Below are 23,114 nucleotides of genomic sequence, written 5' to 3'. Positions count from 1 at the left end.
GCTAACCATTGGATCATCCTTCCTCTCCAAAGTTTGACTTTGCAGAGGAGTAAATGACTACACAAGGTGTGGGGCAATGGAGAATCAGGTCCTATGATATCAGTCCTATAAATGCAGTTTTCAGGGGGATACTTGTGGAAATGAAATACAGTGAATCAAAATGACAGTTGTTACCATTGGCTGTAGATCTGTTTGCAGATATGTAGATAGTGCACACTTAAACCACTTTTATTTATCTAACACCAAAGTTTCAGGCTTAAATAACATGTGCAATTGACTCCTATAAAATTACTTTGTAATGCATACCAGGAGTCAGCTAAAAAACTGAGTTTAAAATAATTATTGATTTCCAAGTAATCATGTATCCTGTCAAACATGAAAATGATATTTATGTAAATGCCATAAATTTACTTTCAAGCAAATATTATATTCAGCTGGACTCAGTGTAAATGTAAACCACTATACATGGGTCCACAGAATATCTGTATGAGGAGGCTCTGAAGAGAGGAAAACTTTTTGATGTTCCCATGACTGATATGGCAATTTCTTTCAATATCTTTGGAAGACCTTATTTTATTAAGTTTATGTATTAAGGTGGGCCAAGACTGTATGTAATTTCTCTTGGGGGGAGAGAGATGACAGATGTGAAATCTGGGAAGTTTAAAGGCGTTCAAAAGACCATATTGAATTGTGCCAGATAAATATGGACCTGTGAGGACAATAAGAGTTCAGTGGATTCCTTGGGGAATCCCTAGAGAGTAGCTAATGCAAATTCCACATCTCCCGTTATGCAAAAACCTAGCAGTTTGAATCTACGCCCTGAGGAGAGGGCCATTGTCCACTGATTACCTACCTATTACAGAAGGCCAATATCAAAGACTCAAGCTGTATAAATGACTGATCTGCCCAGACTTCGTTCTGGTCCTAGATCTAAGATGTATGAATGTGTAATCATGGGGAAAACCCAATTGTGAGTTTTGAAGGACTAAAACCTACCAGAGCCCTAGATTGGAGCTGGGGGTGACCTCTGGTAAGCTTTTTAGCATCTGTGTAGGTTCTTTTATTCTTTTAATATGCTTCTCTATAATGCTTTTTACCTTAAGAATAAATGTGCTTGCTTCGAAGGAGATGTGTGGTGACTTACATCTGCAGACAATTCACTGGTCAGAGCCCTCAAAGAGAGAGCTAATTACAGGTGCTGGCCTTTTAGGGTGTCTGGCTTGTTGGGGATATCACAATGTAAGGCAGGGAGCTGGGCAGCCTTAAGATTCCTAATTAGGAGGGAGGGAGGGAGATGTGTGTCTCCACCCAAGGAAGGTGATGGGTGTGGAGCTGGAAGCCTTAAGTGGGTGTCCTTGGTTGACTACAGAGGGGGAAGACAGGTTCAGTTGCTCTGAAACTGACTGTTCCCTTTCAGAGTTTTTCCCAAATTGTTTCACTCGACTATGGGTTTGATCCCCCCTGGCCTTAGTTCTCCAATGGAATGGCAGTGGTCCTGCTCCCAGACCACCTGAATCCCAGGAGATCTTCAGGAAAATAGGATCATTATTGCTGAGGTCCTGCACTTTCAAATCAGGTTCTCTGAGAATGCAGTTTCATTGCCAAGATGGTCCCATAGCTACTGGTGCTTCTAGGACTCCTTTTTAAGGCTTCCCTCTCCCCCCCCCCCCTCAGCTGGAGGTGGGTTGGGGGTCGTAGAACAATAACTGCAGTCTTGGGTTGCGTTAACATTCTGCCAGTTTTTCCACTGTCATCTTGGGATGGAAGAGTGATGCATGTGGAGTGAGGTCTACAGAAAAGGTCTGGGGAATAGTGTGGGTGTGGTTCACATTGACCTCGCCCTCTGTATGGCGATTTTTTGGGGGGGGAGGAGGGTGCAAACAAAAAAATTCTACACTGAAGATCCACACTGAAAATGATAGGAATGGGGCAAATGGAATTGTGGTTGAATAGCATTGGTTATTCACATTGCTAACAAAAGAGTTCATGATCATTATTACTGTTTGTTATCAAATTAATAGGAATCAGTTATGGCTCAATTTCCGTTAGTGCTAATGTATTTTGTATCTAATCTGCCACTTGAAGCCAATGCCATAATACAGGTTTCCATTGAAATTCCAAATTTTTTCAACCAGTCATAATTTTGGCTGAAATAAACATTACACTGTGAAGCTTTCAAAACTTGGTATCAGGCTGTCAAGGAAATATTGTGAGTAAATCTGACAAAATATGGTTCAATAGTTTAACATTGGAAGAATAAAAAAAGTGAAGACTTTTTTTTGTACTAATGAGTTGTGCTAAATCCTTTAATTGGGCCTTGATTTAGTCTTCATCAAGATTTAATTAATTTGACCAGTTTGAAAAAAAAATTATCTCCTGTAAATAAACTGAGAGTTACCTAATGTCCCAGTTGTTGGCTTTAGAATTGTTGCACAAACTGAAGTTCAAAAGAACTACAGCATGAATGTGTGCATTTATGGTAACTGTTTTTACTCTGATGTTCAAAACTATTTATGGTGTGTCAATAGAAGGAAATGTCATTAGTGCTGATGTTTTGTCGTGGTGGGTCACAAATTTTATGTCCTGTGAGCTCAAGTTTTTTGTCATGATAGGTCATAGCCTCCATTTCTGCTTTTATTTAGGTTGGGGAGTCTGTGTGACTTCTTCCTGCACCTCTGCCTCCTTGTGGAGGTGCAGATACTGGTTTCTCCCTTCCAACGACAGGAGACAGAAGTTACAAAAGAACATTCTTCAAAACAAAAATCCACATCTATGTTATGCATCTATAATTTAATCAAAACTTGCCATGACTCACTTGTGATTTTTTTTTTTGTTTGCACCCTCCTCCCCCCAAAAAAAATCGCCCATTGTAAAACAGCTTTAATCATTTCCATTTTGTTTTCTGTGGAGTCATTATAGATGCAGGGCCGGCTCCAGCATTTCTGCCGCCCCAAGCAAAAAAAAAAAAAAGCCGCAATCGGCGGTGGCAGTTCAGCGGCAGGTCCTTCGCTCCTAGAGGGAGTGAGGGACCTGCCGCCCCCGAATTGCCACAGGTGCCGCCCCTCTCCCTTGGCCGCCCCAAGCACCTGCTTGTTAAGCTGGTGCCTGGAGCTGGCCCTGTATAGATGTCAGGGATTCTTATGAGTTGACACTTTTTTTTTTTTTCTTAATTATTTGAAATATTTTTCTTAGGAATTTGACAAGCTGACAGGGGCTGAGAGAATCCTGAAATCATCAATGTAGTTCATGTATATACCCACTACAGAACTTGGAAGTTGAAGTCATAGGCACTCTTGTCCATTGTCCCTTCATTAGCTTGTTATCTGTTGCACTTACCCGGTATATGTTATGATATAAGCCTGGGGGGAAAACCCATAAAGAATATCAGGATTATTCAACCAGGTATGGGCTATCTCACCATCTTCATTACATTATTGGTAGACTATCTGGGTAAGCTTTAATGCCCGAGTCTTGTGTCCTTTCTCCATTTAGCCCAATTTTCGTCTTCATTTTTTTCACATGATCATTGCTTTATACATTTAATAGCCAACCAAACCAAAATAAATGCCTGGTTTAATTCTGAGATGGATAAACTTTGTGAGCTGGAGCTCATGCAGTTCAGGATTATGGGAAAGTGAAATGGGATGACTCTCTTCTATAGTACTTAGAAAAAGTTGTTTGTATTTCTATACTGAGAACTAATGGAAATTATTCTTCAGCTCAATAGCTACAGCTACCTTTGTATCAAAATGATCTTGGTTTAAATTTCACCTGGTAGTATTCTTTACTAGTAAAGAAGCTTCAAAGAAGAGTAAATTTTCAGATGGCTGTAGCGTTGAAGATATCTTTTTTTCACTGTCACACAAAGTGCTTATGGACAAAAGATACAGTGCCAAATTCACTTTTATGTTGGCATAACTCAATCAATTCTGATAGGTACACGTGCATATGACTGGAATAATTCCATGGTGAATAGGGCCCATTACTTTTTGAATATTTTTTTGGTGAAATAAAGTAAATGCTACTGCTTTGTAACATAGTTCACCTTTTTAGTTTTAGTCAGAGTACTATGCTTTTGAATAGAAAGACTTGAGTCCAGCAAAAAATAAATTGGATAACTAACATTAAAAACCAAAATCTGTTACCACTATGAATGTGGATATGTGATTAGAAGAAACTGTACATTAATTGTCAAGCTACCTTTTAGTCCTGATTTTTTTAAAAAAAGACCTGAACAGCTGCATGTCACCTGACATCATTTAGTGTATTAGTGCAAGTTTTCTTTAAACTACATTTTTGTTACTTTCAAATTATGAATTCCTTTTCTTGTGCTCTCCTCTGCCACACTGAAACTCTGGCATATGCATCTGAATTCAAGACCTTATAATTGCTTTCTTACAAATAATACTATACCTTTTCATCTAGCCTTGCTGAAGGTAAACAGTGTTACTTAAAGTTACTATGTTAGCAACTTAACCTCATGAATTGTCTACAATAATCAGAGGGGGAGCCGTGTAGTCTGGATTTGTAAAAAGCAACAGAGAGTCCTGTGGCACCTTATAGACTAACAGATGTATTGGAGCATAAGCTTTCGTGGGTGAATAAGAAAGCTTATGCTCCAATACATCTGTTAGTCTATAAGGTGTCACAGGACTCTTTGTTGCTGTCTACAATAAGAATTTTTAGCATTTCTCCCACTGATGCATTGGTGCTAGACTGGTTGTGGGAGAATTGCTGTAAATTTTCTATATAATTTGAAATCCTGATCCACCTGTACTAGCTGCTTAATAAAGATATGGAAATATATTAGGCCACAGAGTTTAGTGTCAAAGGGAAAAAATGGGAATACGCTGGAGTTGTTTTTCAACTTCATTATGCCGAGTAATAGGGACTAATCAAGAGAAGCCAAAGTGCAAAATAAAGCAGATTGCACCTTTAGAGTGTCAGTTGTTGCATTATTATTTCTATGAAATGTATACATTCAGTATCATGATGTAAAGCCCTAACGGCTTCCATCCAGGTCAGTGATGTAAATTTATTGTGACATTAGCCTGAGAGGAAAAAGCCGAATACGTAAAAAACAAAAACCGAGCAACTGAAAAACAAAGCAGTATCTCTAAATTGTTAATTACCATAATTGTCCAAGGAAAGTTATAGGACTAATTGGTAATTAAAGCAGTTAATTACAGCATCTGTAATTAAGCTTAAAAAGCTTTAACATTTGAAAATTCTTAGGTAGAAAGTAATAAAACTTAGAATGGAACATGGCTGACAAGATGACAAAATCTGAAGTGGGTTTGTGAATTCAGGCAATTAAAATTGTCTCTTTCTGTATGCCCTTTTCAAAACTAATACTGTAGTTAAGGAGATCTTTATTTTTTGTTGTATATTTCCCCCTCGATTCTCAGTGTTTTTACATCTTTTCCTCAGAATTGAGTTATTGTCTGACACAGCCTCCCTCTCACTCAGCCATCTAGAGTTTCTCAAGAAGCAAAATGTGTTGATCTCCTCAAGAGAAGGGCCTGTAAATGTTAAATGGAAAATATTATTTTTTACCTTTTGAGCAATAGTCATTATATGGAGCACAAAATACACAGCCAGATCATACAATTTGTAGAGGAGTGCCACTAAGAGGAAACCGCAGCCAAGTTCCTCTTATGGAGTTTCCTTTTCTCTATTTCTAATGGCACTACTCAGAGTGAGATATTACTCAATGTGTGTAAAGTAGCAGAATCTGGATAAGCATGTGCAAAAACTGGGTTAGGCTTGGTCTGAATATTGTATTTTACTTCCTGACATTTTTATATTTTATTTTTTAAGCTTAACTTTGCATCAGGAGCTTTCACAAGGCCCTGTTTTGAGGTCCAAATGGGACTTCATTGGTGCAGAGGCCTTGTACAAGAGTATGGCACCATATAGCTGGATGGAAAATTAAGGCTCGTAATGGAATGGATCTTTCAAATATAGAAAGGTTTTGCTATAACTCAATACAGTAATACTACCCTCTTTTGATAGTTCTAAAGTAGCAGAAATTACTTTTCAAATAAAAAGTTGAATACAAATTCCCTGAAAGTTAACTGATCATTTTGAATGGGATTTACCCCTGCATAGTGGGGCTGGTTGAAAATTTCCCATTTTTTTTTACATTTTTTTTTTTAAACAGTGTCTGCTTTCCATGTTAAATTTAGATATTTTATCAAAAATGCCCCAAACCAAAAAAAGTATTTGGCCCAAATATGTAGGTTTATTTTGTATTTCACTGAAAAGTCAATATTTGCTGCAGAAGAGTTTTGACAAAAACATTTTCCACAGAGGAAAAAAAACTTTTTTTTTTCCATTCAGCTGTATGGTGCTGTGGTCTAGCACAAAGCCTTTGCACCACTGAAGTTTCATTGGGCCTCAAAATAGGGTACTTGTGCTGGCCCTTCGAACAGGGATGAATCTCCTCCTTTTATGAAACTAAAGTGAGTTTGTTGCTTACAGGTGTATGTTAGTTTTTACTTCATTAGTAAGCATTATTTTTTCCTCTAGAATCCATGAGGGCATGTCTGTTATTAATGCCTAAAAAATGTGTGTACAGCAAAAAGTTGTTAGCCTGGTTTTAGGCAAAAAGCAATGGGCCCCCTGTTCCCCTGTCTTCCAAGTCATGGAGGGGAGCAAAGAGGTGGAATCTGCCTAAAGGGAGGCAAAAGTAGTGGAGGGGGAATGGCTACAGACCACATTTCCCCCACCTTTCTGTGACCCACAGGAGCCCATATAAGTCCCTCAGCATGGATGCCACAGGGATGGAAATCCATGGATGTGAGGATAATGCTACGTGCCCCTATGGAAACCCCGTGGAAATATACGTGAGAGATAATCCTGGCCAGCCCAGCTCTAGTTCCCTCAGAACTGGGTTGTAGAGAGCAGGCAAGGGATCAAAGCCAGTGTACTATATTGCTGAGGCTGTGAGTTACACGGAACTCTCCTGCATTCCTGGACCCATGGGATTAGATTTGAGTTCTCTGTGGATCTGGTGAAGCCATGCGGTTTCTGGCCAAACATTTTGTCATGAGAGGGGTCTTTTTTGGTAACTACAGTTTTAGTTTCATAAATTTTCCCAGCGCCTTCTCCCCCATGTTTTTCCAGGGTCAGGGAACATTTAGACCAGTGTCCTGTGTTATGAGAAAAGGTACTGGGAAACAGTACTTCAATATTTACAGTAAACTCCACTAAACAATAGGTAGAATTGCCTCAAATCCCCTGAAGGTTGAATGAAAACATTTGACTTCCAAGTACTTGTCCTCTATAGTCTTTGGCTTGTAAAGATCAGAAGCTTGTCTGGCTTTGGGGAAAGATAATTTTTTTTTCCTTTTATGGAATCAGGACTTACTGTCAGGCTAATAGCTAATGATATGCAATGTAAAGTATTTGGTCTTCAGGTGGTAAAGGACAGAGGAGGTGGAGGTGGAGAAATCCATCCCAAGCCTTGTCTGCTCTTCAGTGCTATGGCCCCAGTTTTGGCAGCTATTCCACTCCTGCTATTCAAGTTGCACAAACTGTTGCTGACCACTGGATTAGCGCAAATATTCCCATTGCAATATAGCACACTGATTTGTGAAGTGCCAACAATTGGGGGGCGGGGGGACTGGCAGCTCTCTACACAACATGGTGAGTGTGCAGGTAACCATCTGCCTGCCGTTCTGTGCACAACCCTGTGTGTGACATTGGCAGTGCATACAGCCTTGAACTGGTCCTCTGCACTGTAAGTGAAGTCTTCCCACAGAGAATTAAATGATGAAGCCAAATAAAAGTTGGCTTATTGCTACCACTGCAGAACTTACCTCAGGTTGAGGTTGAGTTTGGAAATGTTTAGCATTTATTCAAAGGAGCTGTGATGAATTATTCACCAGTAAAATAAGTTGCAGGACTTACACTACTTTCTCCGAGTGCTCATCACTCAGGCAAATATCACATTATAACAAAGAGGCAGATGTGTTCCAAAGGCTCAGATACAATACAGATGAGTCTGTTTGAATAATTACTTTTTCTTATGGGTCTTGCCTAAAACTGCTCCTTTGGTTTCACAGACGTGTTTGACAGTTAGCTGCAGAGTAACATTATTAATAGCTTTGAAACTAAACTGAAGCAGGACTAATTTAGTAGGCTGAATTGCCTTAAGACTCAGTAAGAAAAATTAAGATGTGATACCAGGAGCATTGGTACTTTAAACAACAAAACAAAACAACTGGTAGTTTGTAAATAAATAACCAGAGCCCAGTTCTGCCCTCATCTACATGGTTGCAACCCCCACTGAGGCTCCTGGTTCGAAAAGGAGGTTTGTAAAGCTCTTTTATTGTTCTCATCAGTTTATCAACCACATATATTTCCTACTGCCCTTAAAAAGTCAGTGAAAAGGTACTTTAACTTCTCATTGCTCCCCACTTACCTTATTTTAAATCAGTTTACATTGATTATGTTTGTGTATTGCTTCAGAGAGTTAATAATATATTATAAAAGGCCAATCTGACCATAAAGGACCAACTTGGACAAATCTGAACAAGTCAGTAAATGAGGAATTTTGGCTTGATCTAGTCACAGAATAAAAAAGCTGGGTTATAGGACGTGATTAATAAATGTTCAACCTGCTCAGTGTCAGTGCTGCATGCTGATGGGCACTCACAATATTTGAAGTGTTTGGAATGTTTCCATCTCTCTTCCAGATGCAAAGGCTGCCACAATCTGTCAGTCATGGACAGATGAGAGAGATAATTTGTTCCCCCATCCTTCCCCAAACTCTTTCTGTCCAAATCTAGCCTTCATAATAAAGATTGTCAAGTAAGGGAAGAGAATTGCTCAGACTCGACTCAATTTGAAACTTTGCTCCAGAGATACTGACTTGCATCTAATGTCTTCACTCACACAGGCGTCCAGTACAACAGCTTTTTACAAGAAAAAGAATGAAATCCCTATCATGATTTTACACCACTGTCCAGTCACTGAGAAAACAGGCCCAACAATTTTAACCGTGTAATATAAAATATTACAGCAATTGGCAGGATACAAATTTGATAACTAATGCAACATGTATAAATGTACAGTATTAGAATCCAGCTGTGAGACCATGATCTCAAATACAAATCAACAGGGAGTATTCATTAGACCAGAAATCAGCACCAGCAGATTTCTGTAACACTGAAAGTATACTCTTCTAGTTTAATGGAGGTACTGTGCAGAATAATATTTTGACTAATACCAAGTATATAGACAATACATCTTTCTCGATGAAAGAGTACCTGTAAAATTTACAATACACATTCAAGGTATCGGTTTAAGGCTCTTTTTTTCTAGAGTCCATCTCTACATTTATACAAAGCAGTAGTCTGCATTAGGAAGTGTTTGCCATCAGCTACCACACAGTGGTATCTAAGAACACAGTTTCACCTTCTATTTAGACTAGGAAAGCATTCTGTAAATGTGTGGTGTCTTTTGGCAAATGCTGACTTTTTTTTGCTGGAGACCACTATGTTTCAATAATTACAGACTTGCATATGTGACCAAATATTTCAATCATCTGTATAACAATATAGAGGACCAGATTTATAGGAAAGAGCAACACAAGGAATGTCACTTTACATACCATCCATTCCCCTTAGGTTGCACATTTTTGGGGGAAAGTTTTCCTTTTTGATCTTCTGTTGCAGTGATTCCTATGCTGTGGTCTGTAGAACACTTACTGGTGGTCCACCAAGAGCTGGCTAGTCTCAATGTGCTGACTCTCTTCTTTAGCTCAAGCTCAGAAACAGAAAAGATGGAAAAGGGCAATGAAATGAATAGAATAAACAAATAGATTAACTTTAGTCAAAAAGGAAAAAGCATTTATCACACTAAAGACAGACAAAATACTTTCCTAATATTTTTCCAGTCTCAGTGCTGAAGTTGCCATGGGGACATTATATGATTGTGGATAGGGTAGGAATTGGTCCAAGTGATTTCAAATGTACATGGAGGTTGACCATGAGACACACTCATGATGATGTGGCTCAATCCCTGCTCTATTCCATGTTCCGCACAGAACACTCTATGCAACACTCTATGCAACAGTACGGATGGAAGAGGGGAAATTTTCCCGTAACCTCAGAGAGGTTAGAATTAGCTATAGAGCTTGACAATTTTGTCAGATAAATGCTTTCCCCTACTTTGCATCTTCTGTAGACTTTTTCCATCTGTGTGAAGTGTGTGTAAAATGCTGCTATTCTGATTTGCACATGTATAATTGTGTACATAAGGTGCATGCAGTAATGAATAGGACCCTTAGCTATATTTTGTTTATGGAAACACTAGAAATAGCAGAGGCAGACATTTAGATTTGTGTATATGAAGACAGATATTTTTAAAGGAATCTAGTGAAGTTAGGCACCTGTTTTCCATGGGATTTCGATATGTAACTCCCTTAGGCTCCTTTGAAAATTCCAGCCTTAAATCACATCTGTATGGCTCAAGGACTAATCTTCTAATGCACAGCAGTGATTTCTTCTCTTGAATAGTTAGTACAGCTTCTCAATTTAGAACTGGGCAGAACCTCAGGTGAAAATCATCTTGAAGCTTTTTGGACAATTGTCATTTCTGAATTATCTGGTATGTTTAGCCAGATTTCATATATTCCTCTCATCATTGAATAGTTCCTGTTCTTGATCCTCTCTGACTTTCAGATTTCTGATAACTGAGGGGTGTTAGGCAACCTGGGATTTCTAAATAGTATCTTGAGCTACAAGAAATATAGCAGCTAAACATTCAGGACAATTCACCCTGGCCTGCCATAGAGGAAAGGGAGTAATGAGGGAGTGTCTACAGAAAAGAACAGAGGCCTTTTGCCTCATTCTTGTCTTACATTAAATATTTGAGAACTATGTCTGTCCTTTCCTCACTGCTACAAAGGCCAGGTGTTCGTAACCTAAAACATAATAGTATCTTGGAAAACTATGGCACATCTTAATTTCATGGGAGCACTCATTAATAAGTAATGTTTAAATAGGGTATCTTAAAAGAAGTCCCACTATATTGGGACTAGGCTACTATTCAGCAAAAAGTCAGAGGCAGTACCATACCAAAAGATATATAAATGTACTTACAGCAAACTCTGAAACATGTAGCAACTACTGGAGGAGAAACACATTGGCTGGTAAAATAAAGTTATATAAGGTATGCATATTAAGGGAGAAAATATGGCAGTATGATTTTACACAATTTTCCAGGTTTTAATATGTTTTATAAATACTAAGGAAGCTGGAGTAACTTGTGGATTTAAGCCAGCTTTTTCTTTTTCTTTTTATGATTACAAATAGAAGGTAGCATCAGAGGAATAGAACTAATAGGTGAAAGGTAAACTATTATCTGGGGTATATTCAGTGTAGCTCTGGGCTAGTTACCTTTGTGTCTTCCTCCCCCTCTCACTCCCCGCATGAATGCAGTGACATGGGAGCCATAAAGATTTCAGCTATATGATTCCATGAGTAATAAAGTATTTTAGTAAATTCAAAGTCAAATAGATTTTGAAGTTCTGATTTTGCTTCCTTTAGTGTTTCATGTTGTGTGCAATTTTAGTACACTTCTAGTACACTTATTGTTAAACCACAAGCCCAACATTTGCAATAGATATGGTGTATTACAAATACCTGGTTGAGAGTTTCTCACGCTAGTTCCACTGAACTCTGTGGCTGCTTTTACCTCTGCAAAGAGTGAGGATACTGCAAGTGATGAGCGCTGCAAGTGGGAATTGTCATGTTATATGTGCTTCCTCTGCCCAGGAACACTTGCTAATTTCATAAGGTTACTAATTAACAATATTTCTTTTGCCAACTCATGCCTCTAACTTTTTATTTCCTTTTTTTTTTCAGGACAAATAAGGGAATACCTTTAGATTGGATTTATGGTTATTACGTACCAGACTCCCCACAACTCTTGTAGTTTTAGAATATTCTGTATGAGTTGTGACTGTTTAGATAAGGATGTTTATTAGTTCAGAATAGCAGGTCAGGGTTGGATTGCACTGGCAAAACTGAGAAAATTTCCCAGTGCTTGTTCTTACTGTGCCTGGCTCAGCTCAATGCCTTCAGCTCCTCACTTTATTGAGCCCTAATGTTGCCCAGTGTGCTATGTGGGTACGTTACAGACACCACATCGTTGTTTTTTGTTTTTATGAAGGATGATGTCCTAGGAATGTTTTTATTTTTATGTGCTTGGGACAGTATTTCCCATAGCTCCTCTTCTGTATGCAGATCATCCGAGTGAAATCCTGGTCCTGTTGAAATCAGTGGCACTTCAATAGGGCCATGATTTCACCCCAGGCATGTAGTTCCTGCCCGTGATCTTAAATCAACAAGGTCCTGCCCTGGCTGAAATCCACAAGGTACCCCCCCACCCCATCTTCCCTAGTATTTGTAAACAGACATAGGAGGCCAGTGTGAGAGCTTTGTCAAAGGCCTGATCTCCCATCTCTTCCTCTCCCTGTTGTAGAAAAGTTCTGTCAACTTCAAAGATCCACTTCTTCCGTCATTTGCTTGTGTAAATGATACTAGGATTCAGTCAACAGAAACTTTGCAACTTGTACAGAAATGAATTTTATTTTGATACTGAAACGATCTATCAAATCATTCACCAGCAGTTTGGTTCATTCAGTAGCTGCATTTAGCAAAATTTCTTCTAAGGATTTGCAAGGACCTTTTAAAGGGAGGTTGTTAAATTAAAACTCACACATCTGCCTGAAAAAATATTTAATTGCTAATTTTACAATATCTGTAAATGGAAATTCTCTTTTTTTCCCCAGTTCATTTACTTTTTGCATATTTGTAGAACTAGTTTTGTTGTTTGCTCTGTACAGTCAGGTAGGTCCCGATTTTACAAGCAGCTCTTTGCACATGGACCCCTGAAAGAGAGCCCCATTGAAAGTCCAGGTGGGCACGTGAGTTCATTGCAGAGAGTTGCTTGTAGGATCGGGGCCTGTGTGAGTTTCCTCTGTTTTCATGGGGCTTTGCAGAGGGGTTGGAGGGAGGGAGACAGACAGACAGACGCACGCGCACACACACACACACACGACAGTATAACTACTGAAAGTGTTAGAGGCAGGTGTAGTAACAAACTACTTTTAACTTATTTTTTATACTGTTTGGATTATAAGAGGATATTTAATTGTCATTCAAGCATAATGTGCACATAAGACAATCTCCATAAAGTGTAGTATTTGCAAAGTAATTACAATAGAACAGATTATTGGAACATATTGATTATTTTAAGTGTACAACTACATTTTGCAGCTATACACCAAAACTGCAGCTGCACCAGATGACGTAATATTGCAAATGAACGATTTATAGTTTTATGCCTATAAAATTTTCATACCCTTAACATTCCAACTTATCTGCAGTACTGATAGTTACAAACCACTAGATAATTGACACATACAATTTTAACTTACTTGATAAACTTATACTTTAATCAATATTTTTCTTAGCTAGAACAACAAACAAGCCTAAAGATATGTACAGAATGTTTACAGAATAGTGGGATAGCAGTTAGTGATTCATGCACCTGGAAGTAGAACATCAATCCTCTTCCACAACCACCTCCTCTGAGCACAAATTCCTCCCAAGATTAAATACCAAGGCATACTTCTATCAGCCCCTTCATAGGCATGGATTTCAGCAGACAGTCTGCCCCTTTTTGTTCATCAGATGTCAGTGAAGTGGTATAGCTCACTGTTCCTTATCTATGTATTTATGCTAGTAAAGCCCATAATTATTCAACAGCCTTGTTACTGACTATTTTTTCCCCCATGGGAATAATCTTTCTTATATTAATATTCCTGGATATATCCTGCCCTTTCTGAACATGCTTATTTTCTTGTCTCAAAACATGGCCATTCTCAATGCTACTGAAGTACTGGCTTCTTTCTACAGGCGTGTTTGCTGCAGTAATGCATTCTAATTTGGTCTGTATTGATCTTCATTTCTTCTGAACAAAATGGAAAAATGTTTATGAAAACTAATTTGCACTACAGTCATCTAATTGTCATGCACTAATTTGCACTACAGTCATCTAGGGCTTATATATACTAACGTAGCATGTCTATTAAGGTTAATGAGCATTACTCTGTGTGCCCTTACCAAGGGGAGTATAGACCCTAAATGCTTTCTCTAAGTTCCTCTTCATTAACCTCGATATTATACAATTATAGTTGTCAACCACTTTTCCCCTTCAAATACTTTTATTAACAGATTTTATACAACCAACATTTTAGTGTTCTGTGCTTGGAAAACAGACTGATGTTCAGTATGACAAAAATAATGTCTTTTTCCGTTATAGGAGTACACAATAGATGTTTTCTTCCGTCAAAAATGGAAAGATGAGAGGTTAAAGTTTAAAGGCCCAATGAACATCCTTCGACTGAACAACTTAATGGCTAGCAAAATCTGGACCCCAGACACATTCTTTCACAATGGGAAGAAGTCAGTAGCTCATAACATGACAATGCCAAACAAACTACTACGAATCCAGGATGATGGAACTCTCTTGTATACCATGAGGTACATTTATTTACATGGCTTTTCTGAAGGATAATGCTTTATGCCTTACTCCAACTGGAGATGTGGAGTCCATTTTCACAGTCAGTACAATTCATTAAATATGTTCAAAGAAAATCATATAAAAGTAAGTCAGAGTTTTCTGGAAATTGTTATACAATGGTTTTAAACTGACCAGTACAAGTAACAGCATTACAATAGAATATGGAAATAGAAAATTACATATCATTTTCAGTCTCCAGGCTACTCTTTTGCTTCACTTGTGGCCTCATGGATACAACTCTGGACTGATACTCAGGAGACCTAGGTCATAGTCTCATTTCTATCACTGGCCTGCTGGGTGATCTTGGGTAAGTCACTTGCCCTCCCTGTATATCAGTTTCCCCAACTGTAAAATGGGGATAATGATACTAATCTCCTTTGTAAATTGCTCTGACATCTATGGATGAAAAACGCTGTATAAGAGCTAGGTGTTAACAATTTACCAACTTCAATGACCAGCTGGCTAGTACAGTGATTAAACTGGCACGTGATTTCTAGTAAACATCTTGTTATTATACAAATTGTTTGTGTGTAACTGACAGTGATTTGATGGAGTTAAATGATATTGGTCCATTGATCAGATTTAGTACCCAGATTATTGACTAAGAGAAATGAGGAGGGAGAAAGATTGGCTTTCAAAGTCCTGCCAAACAATAACTCCAGGCAAAACTATATCTTAATTAATAACATTCTTTGTATCCTATTAAAACATTTTTTTTAATTTAATGTTTTATTTTTACATCCTATGTATGATCAGTTTCTAAGAAAATGCAAAGTTATCCTTAGGAAAAAAAAATGTACCTAAAGAGTCAATTTGGTTAGAAAATTAGTAAGAGCAAAACATAACCTTCTGTTAGAAAGTGTCTCAGTACGATGGGCAATTTGCTATTTACATATTCTATTGCAATGCTCTTACTTTTACTGGTCAGTTTAAAATAGGATTGCCAGGTGTCCGGTTTTCTACCAGAATGCCCAGTCGAAAAGGGACCCTGGTGGCTCCGGTCAGCACCTCCAACCAGGACATTAAAAGTCCGGTTGGTGATGCTGCGAGACTAAGGCAGGCTAGTTCCTACCTGGCATCGCGCTGTGTCCTGGAAGCAGCCAGCAGGTCTGGCTCCTAGGTGGTGGTGGGGCCACAGGACTCCTCACGCTGCCCCTTCCCCAAGCACTAGCTCCACACTCCAATTGGCTGGGAACCACAGCCAATGGGAGCTGTGGAGGTGGTGCCTCTGGGAAAAAGCAGTGCGTGGAGCCGTCCATCCCCCTCCCCCGCCTAGGAGCTGGACCTGCTGGCCACTTCCAGGGCGCAGTGTGGAACCAGGACAGGCAAGGAGCCTGCCTTAGCCCCGTTGTGCCGCTGACCAGGAGCCGCCCAAGGTAAGCCCGTGCCCCAATCCTGAGCCCCAACCCCCTGCCCCAGCCCTGAGACCCCCACCAAACCTGGAGCCCCCTCCTGCACTCCAAACCCTGCACCCCCAGCCAGACATATCCTCTCCTGCACCCCAACTCTCTGCCTCAATGCACAGCCCCCTCCCACACTCCAAATCCCTTGGCCCCAGCCTGGAGCCCCCTCCTGCACCCCAAACCCCTCATCCCTGACCTCAGTCCAGAGCTCACACCCCCAGCCCAGAGCCCGTATCCTCTCCCGCACCCCAACCCGGAGCCCCGTCCTGAACCCTGAATCCCTCATTTCTGGCCCCACCCTGGAGCCCGCACCCCCAGTTAGATCCCTCACCCCCCTGTCCCAGCCCAGTGAAAGTGAGTGAGGGTGAGGGAGAGCGAGCCACCAAGGGAGAGGGAATGTAGTGAGCGGGGGGTGGGGGCGGGGCCTTGGGAAGGGGTGGGGCAGAAGGTGGGTCTTCGAAGAAGGGGTGGAGCTAGAGTGTTCAGTTTTGTGCAATTAGAAAGTTGGCAACCCTAGTTTAAAACCATTGTATAACAATTTCCAAAAACCTCTGACTTATTTTTAAATGATTTTCTTTGAACAAATTTAATGAATTGTACTGATTGTGAAAGTGGACACCATCTCCCCCGCTAGAGTAAGGCATAAATCATGAACCACACAGCAATCAGGCACTATGCAGTCTTATAGCTCTGTCAGTGCCCCTTAATCCTGATTTGCTGTACAGCTGCCAAGCAGTTACACTTCTGAGTCTTGATAAATAGACCGCTAATTATATTGAATTATGTGATGGTTTGAAGATGCATAGAAAAGTTTACTAGAAACTAAATTGAGGCCATCACCATTTATAGTATTTTCACTTGTGATCAAATCAATATTTGAAACCATGTTTGTATTAACTGATTGAAATGTCAGCCATCCAGAAACTTGTCTTTAATCCTGTGCTGCAAATCAAAGAAAATGCCGTTTCCCCCCAATTTGAAAAGATTAAAAAAAGAGACAGCTAATGTAAACTGATAGATTATGCCAGATAAAATTAATCATGCAATTGTGTATGATTATAAATCGACTACTTAGAGGTACGTTGCTCTTGAAGCTGTGAAATTCATGTCTTAAATTACTTTCATTTTATAAATTCAGAACTGGCCATTGTACATGTACATGTATCAAATTACCGTATGATTAATATAAGCCTTCTGCTTAACTTCTGACTATGAATCTTGAGAAAATAAAGCTAAATGAAGCACTAAAGCTATGTAATGGAAAATAAGATGCCTGCTTTAATATAGACAGTTTTGTTTTTCAGTCTGTGATTACTAGAATTTATTCTTTTCATGACTTACTGTACCTAGAGATGGTCTATATTGGGGACCTGTCCATTCATGCAATTCAGTGTTTAATCAAAACTAATCCAGATGAAAAATCTGAGAGAAATTATTTCAGATGTTTTAAGATTATGTTTATCCTTGAGTTTGATGTAAGCACGTTCGCTCAGGACATTCCATGTATTTATTGTTAATGTTTTGGCATTCGTGTATGCACTGTAGTAAGCTGAGGAATGAGAAGAGCCATGTTTTTGAAAATGAATGCATTTTTTTCACACTTTCCATTTAAGAAGTAAAAAATAAAAAAAGGGTTCAGAGGCTAGTGGAGCACATTCCTTATGCAAATCAGCTATGCTTTATGTGCTTTTGTAACAAATTATTAGGAGCCATGCAACATGTGCCTCTGAATATTAGGAGAAGAAAATGACTATGCTGAACAACCCACAGTTATATAATTTATATTTTCATTTAAATGACCTTTTCTCATAGTTTTGAGGTCATCTGTAAGTTTTTGATGTGATAAATCAATGTATTCTGAAGGACCACATAAAAGTGAAGAAGGAAGAGGTGATTTAAATTTTAATTAGTTTAATATAACACTACAATTTCATCTCCTAAATCAGCATGAACTCTGTTCATTTTTTGTAGAATTGATTTTCTTGTCTTGTTAACTGACTTAAATATGTAGTGTTCTTTTGCCTTTTAGGCTTACAGTCCAAGCTGAATGTCCAATGCACTTGGAGGACTTTCCTATGGATGCTCATTCATGCCCGTTGAAATTTGGCAGCTGTAAGTACATAGCTAGAAGTATAGCCGTTGGCTAATGAATATCTTGTGTGGTTCAACATCACTTTGTTTCACAAATTGTCATTGCCCAGATTTCTGTAGGTACAGAAGGTTATACTGTGTCATGTATTTTGACATGGTGAGATCTTTTTCAGTGTTCTATCCTGTAAGGCATTTGAAAAATTCCTGGACCCTGCTTTAACTAAAAATATTGTGGGGCTAATTTACTACTGCATTGTTCCAGTTTTATGCTAGTGTAACTCTGTTGTTTTCAGTAACACAGTAGTGAATCAAGACCTATGTGTATGGAATATAAATATTGTATTTATACAAAGAAAACTAAAGCTTTCTAAACAAAGATACGTATTCAAAAATATATCTCTGAAGTTTCTAAAGATTCTAATTGGCATAGTTTAGATTGCAGTGCATTTACTCTCTTAATGGTATGTGTTGTTTCATTCTTAGTCAGTGAAGGCTGCAGCAAATGACTTATTGAGATTAAAGTTACAGTGTACATTTTGTAATTTAATATGTAGGGTCTGATCGTGATCTCACTTACACCACTTTTATACCAGCATAACTTCATAAACTTCAGTGGCATAACTCCTGTTATAAGTGAGATCAGAATCAGGCCCATGATTTATAATAGCTGAGGATTTTTAAATATTGTATCTATTTCCTTGGTTTATTGCATTTATTTTCCTTTAAGAGATAGCAGCAGATTCACTGCTGAGCACAAAAGAGAAGGTGAACTTCAAGGGGTTGGTTACTGCTATCTGATTCTCTGCTGATTTCAGACTGGCCTAATAGAGTACAAAGCAAGCAACCCCCACATTCCACCGGGTGGTAACTAAAGGGGTAATTTTGTTCATAAGCTGGGCATTGTCAGAGCCCTGTACACTCTGATGATGCCTCTGATGTGTATGGGGAAAAGACATAGGAATGGGCTGCACTACGTCTATGCCCTCTGGGATCATCTCCATGTGCGGGGAATTCCCGGTTGCAGAGATGCAAGTATCTTTTATTCCTTTTTGCACTGAAATAGAAGGGGCTAGAGATTCTAGTCTGATTTTATTTAACTATACATTTTTGCAAATGGGAGTTGTGCCTAGTGAAGACTGAGTAGAGTCGACTCTTACAAGCCTACTTTGAATACATATCAAATTTCCTTCTCATGGAAGTAATCTTTTGCTTTATATTCTAATTTAGCTATGTGTTACCTAAACTAAGTAACACAACAACATAATACCAGATGTGTTACATAAAATCAACTAAAAAATAATAGTATATATGTAGGAAGCTGGCAACACATTATCCTGCAGGGAAGAGTTAACAGTCTCTGCAGTTTTGGTCTCTGCTAGATTTTATTAGCCATGTGGGGTATGTCTGGTTGCATGAAGAAGCTCCTCCATGACCTCTAGAGCTTTCTCAAATGAAAATGATTGAAACTCAGCTAGGTGATATGTTGTATTTCTTTCTCCACCTGCACTATAGCCACAGAATAGGACTTAAATTTACTTATCGCTATCAGACTCTGAACATGATTTCTTCCATCAATGCTTTAGCCTCCTCTCTTCACGCCCCATTTGCCAATTGGGGATATCAGACTGGAAAAGTGTGTTCCTTTCTTTTACAAAATAAACGTAAGGGACAGGATTATACTATTTCTTGAATTTTATTCCCCTTGGTGTTTTTATTTGGATTACATGGACAATTTTTCTGAATCACTTTCTAAGTGTTGTGTACAGCTTCTATTATTGCAATGGAAATATCTTTCCCATCTCATGGCCTTTGTTCTGCACAAATCTCCCTCCTACTGTTTCCTTTGTACCTTTGTCCCACTATGCTCTTTATGTCTTGCTCCATGCTGCACCCCAGGCTTGAAACACTCTCCTACTTCTTGTGTAATAAACAGCCCCAAGCATCCCGTGCAGCAAGTGTTAAGCCAGTATCCTAACAACACATAGAAAAACACACTCACACTCTGTATGACCGCATCCACCTTTAAGGGAAGCTAGAAGTGCTGAACATACTCAGTGTTTTTCTGTCTCCCAGTCACTGAAGATGCATTAATGCTGGCAGTTTTAGTTCCTTCTATTTTTAGTTTATGTTGGCAGTGCTATTAGTTTTGCAATAAAAATCCTGTGGGAAGGTTGGGGCTCCCCTGAGCCCCCACCAGACCCCAATTTAAGGTGTTTATAGTGTCCTTCCCCTCTTTGCAGCTCATGAGGGGTTCTCCAAATAAAACTGAACAAACAAAAGAGAGGTCCTTTTCTCTCTCTTTCCCTTGAGCGAAAGGGGAATCAGAGGAAAAGAAAAGAAAGGCAAAGGTGGTCTGTCTCTTAGGCAGCCTTTTGGGGTCACCCCTTTGGGGTTTGGCTTATCAGCTGGTATAGTGTCTTTAATTAGGGTCTACATCCAGCTTCTTCTCTTGGGGTACCCTGCTTTTGAACTTCCCATGTAGTTTCAAGGGCAGTGAGGCCTATGACTGTCTCCCTCTTGGTCGATCTGTCCTTGTGATCAGCAGTCTATGAGATGTAGCAATCTTCTTCCTGTTCACAACCCCTTCCTATGCTAGTGTTCCTTTTTTAAGCTTCCCCGCTCCAGACAGAGTAAGCCGTACAAATGTGCCTGGTTGGTGCTGAATGAGCCCAGAATAGCTCATTAGTCTCCTCTCTACAGGAGTGAGGGTGGGCCCCTTCATAGTGCTCCTTGGCAAAGTGGGTATTTTCCCTTTTGCTGTCCTCTGGACTGTACTGTGTGAGCAGCTCCAACTGTCTGTGTGTCCCACTCCTTTCAAAGGGGCCAGGTTATGGAGTGAAATTTAAGGGGGAAAAACAGGCCCAGAGACAGCAGGGCACAGACAATCTTGGGTCTGCCTAACACTGCAACACCATATTTAGATATGAACGTCAAATAAGCAGGAAAAGCTTGTAGCTCATTTCAGACTCCATAGATGAGCAGAAACAAATTTTCAGAAAGTTAATCTGTCATACACATAACAAATCATTGACCCGGCACCCACTCCGATTCAGATTTTAGGGCACATTTAATAAGTAATCTCCAATGAATATTTTAACAGTTTATAAATAGATTTTGCTTGTAACTCAACAGCAATGATGTTCAATTGGTTATATCAATGAAAATTAACAATATATAGTCCTGTGCTGCATGTATACTGTGAGGCTTGCATACTTACATATTCTCAAGCAATTAAATATTATTTTGCCCTGTCAGTCATAGACTATAATGACGGTTTTAGGAAAATAATTAAGTAGTTCTAATTATTTATGCCCTGAAGTTGCAAATCATGGACACTTTTTGTTCTAAAATGCTGACAAAATATTTTCTTAATATTTCCCATAGATGCATACACAACTTCAGAAGTGACCTACATTTGGACTTACAATGCATCTGATTCCGTACAGGTTGCACCGGATGGCTCTAGATTGAATCAGTATGATTTGCTAGGCCAAACAGTTGGAAAGGAGACCGTTAAATCGAGTACAGGTTAGTAAAATACATTGGAAGAAAAGGATAGTTGCTTTATAATAGTAAGCATAAGATGCTGGTGATATTATGTCATTCGGCTGCCAAAACCAGTATTGGCAGTAATAAGATTACTCCATTTCAGTAATATTGTATACTATGAGCAGCCTGTAAGAACAATTTGCTAATTCCTTGAAGCTTAATGAAATAGCAAGTGTCAGTGGAGGTAATTGCTCCCTATCGCTGTTTCCACAGGGCTCCTAATATCAAGGGTTTTTATGAATCTTTGTAACCCAAACCTTAGTTAAGGTGAAAGATCGGAAGTGCCATTTTTAGTCTACTACTTTCATGATGTGATTAGATTTTTTTTTCTCCTGGACAATGGATTATTAGCATTTCCTGTTGGTATATCCCAAAAGCTCATACATATAGTGGACCCTTGCATCTGCATGGAGCCCTATTGACTTAAGTGGGACTTTGTATGTCCACCAGTGTCTGCCCATACATATGAACATGCAAGATTGAAGCCTAGCATCTTTGTCATGGCACACAGTTTTTTCCTTGTAAATATAAAAAATCACTTCTAGAATATATTGTGCAGGACAAATATTGGATCCAAGTTTGCTCTCATTGAAGCCCATGACTACACTTTCCTTGAGTTCAGTGATAGTAGGATACAGCCCACAGAGTCAAAGTCAAAAAGTTCATTTACATTCACTAGGATTTTTCTGCCTAAATAGTTTTGTAGACTGCATCTACAGACCATTTGTTTCACATATATGTACCATGCTACCTTTAATTGCCAGGAAAGTGAATTGTCTATAGAGGCTAATAGTTCATTTTATAGGGTTTTTTGTTTGTTTCTCTTTCACATACTAGGTGAATATACAGTAATGACAGCTCATTTTCACTTAAAGAGAAAAATTGGTTATTTTGTGATTCAGACTTACCTCCCCTGCATCATGACAGTCATTCTCTCCCAAGTGTCGTTCTGGCTGAACAGAGAATCTGTACCTGCAAGAACAGTCTTTGGTGAGTATTCTGAGGAACACATGGCATGTGCATTAGGCAACATCTGCAGCGGTCAGTAAGATTTCTGAAACCAGCTGAAGCCCATTTAGTTCTTTTTATAGGGTGGCTTGCCCTGTATGGGCTGGAGGGCCTGGGACTAGCCAACCCTGCTTACTGAAAGAGTGGAATCAGATGATTCCCCTATAAAAAGCACTCCGAAGAGGCAAGCATGTGTGCGTGCTTAGGGAGAGCAGAGACTTTCAGGAGCAAGCAGAGTCTTGGGATTTGGGACTAAGACTCTAGCTAGGATGGGCTGGGAGCAGCCTGCTGAGACAGGGGAGACCGTGAGAAAACATGTTCGTTGGACTTTGTTTTATTCTGAGTTTACTTTCTATGCATAAACCCAGAGTCTGAGGAGGATGCTTCTGACCACAGAAAAAGTCTGTGCAAGGGGCCTTGAAGAGGAAGGAGCAGAGGTGGGGTTCCACAGATTGACCTCTG

The 23,114-nt window shown here is 39.3% G+C and overlaps 1 protein-coding gene across 2 annotated transcripts in view; it reads left to right on the top strand.

The window, feature by feature from the left end:
• GABRA2 (gamma-aminobutyric acid type A receptor subunit alpha2) overlaps positions 1 to 23,114 on the top strand; it is a 76,696-nt gene that overhangs the window by 29,209 nt on the left and 24,373 nt on the right. For both annotated transcript variants that reach the window (XM_054030890.1, XM_054030891.1), the window contains exons 5-8: positions 14,341 to 14,561; positions 18,034 to 18,116; positions 21,480 to 21,623; positions 22,482 to 22,634. In XM_054030890.1, coding sequence (XP_053886865.1) covers positions 14,341 to 14,561; positions 18,034 to 18,116; positions 21,480 to 21,623; positions 22,482 to 22,634 — 601 coding nt within the window. The remainder of the gene's footprint in view (positions 1 to 14,340; positions 14,562 to 18,033; positions 18,117 to 21,479; positions 21,624 to 22,481; positions 22,635 to 23,114) is intronic.

Source organism: Malaclemys terrapin, chromosome 5 (assembly GCF_027887155.1).
Source record: "Malaclemys terrapin pileata isolate rMalTer1 chromosome 5, rMalTer1.hap1, whole genome shotgun sequence".
In the NCBI taxonomy this organism is placed as follows: domain Eukaryota; kingdom Metazoa; phylum Chordata; order Testudines; family Emydidae; genus Malaclemys; species Malaclemys terrapin.
The sequence above is the reverse complement of the archived record's forward strand: the minus strand, read 5'-3'. Positions and strand labels throughout refer to the sequence as shown.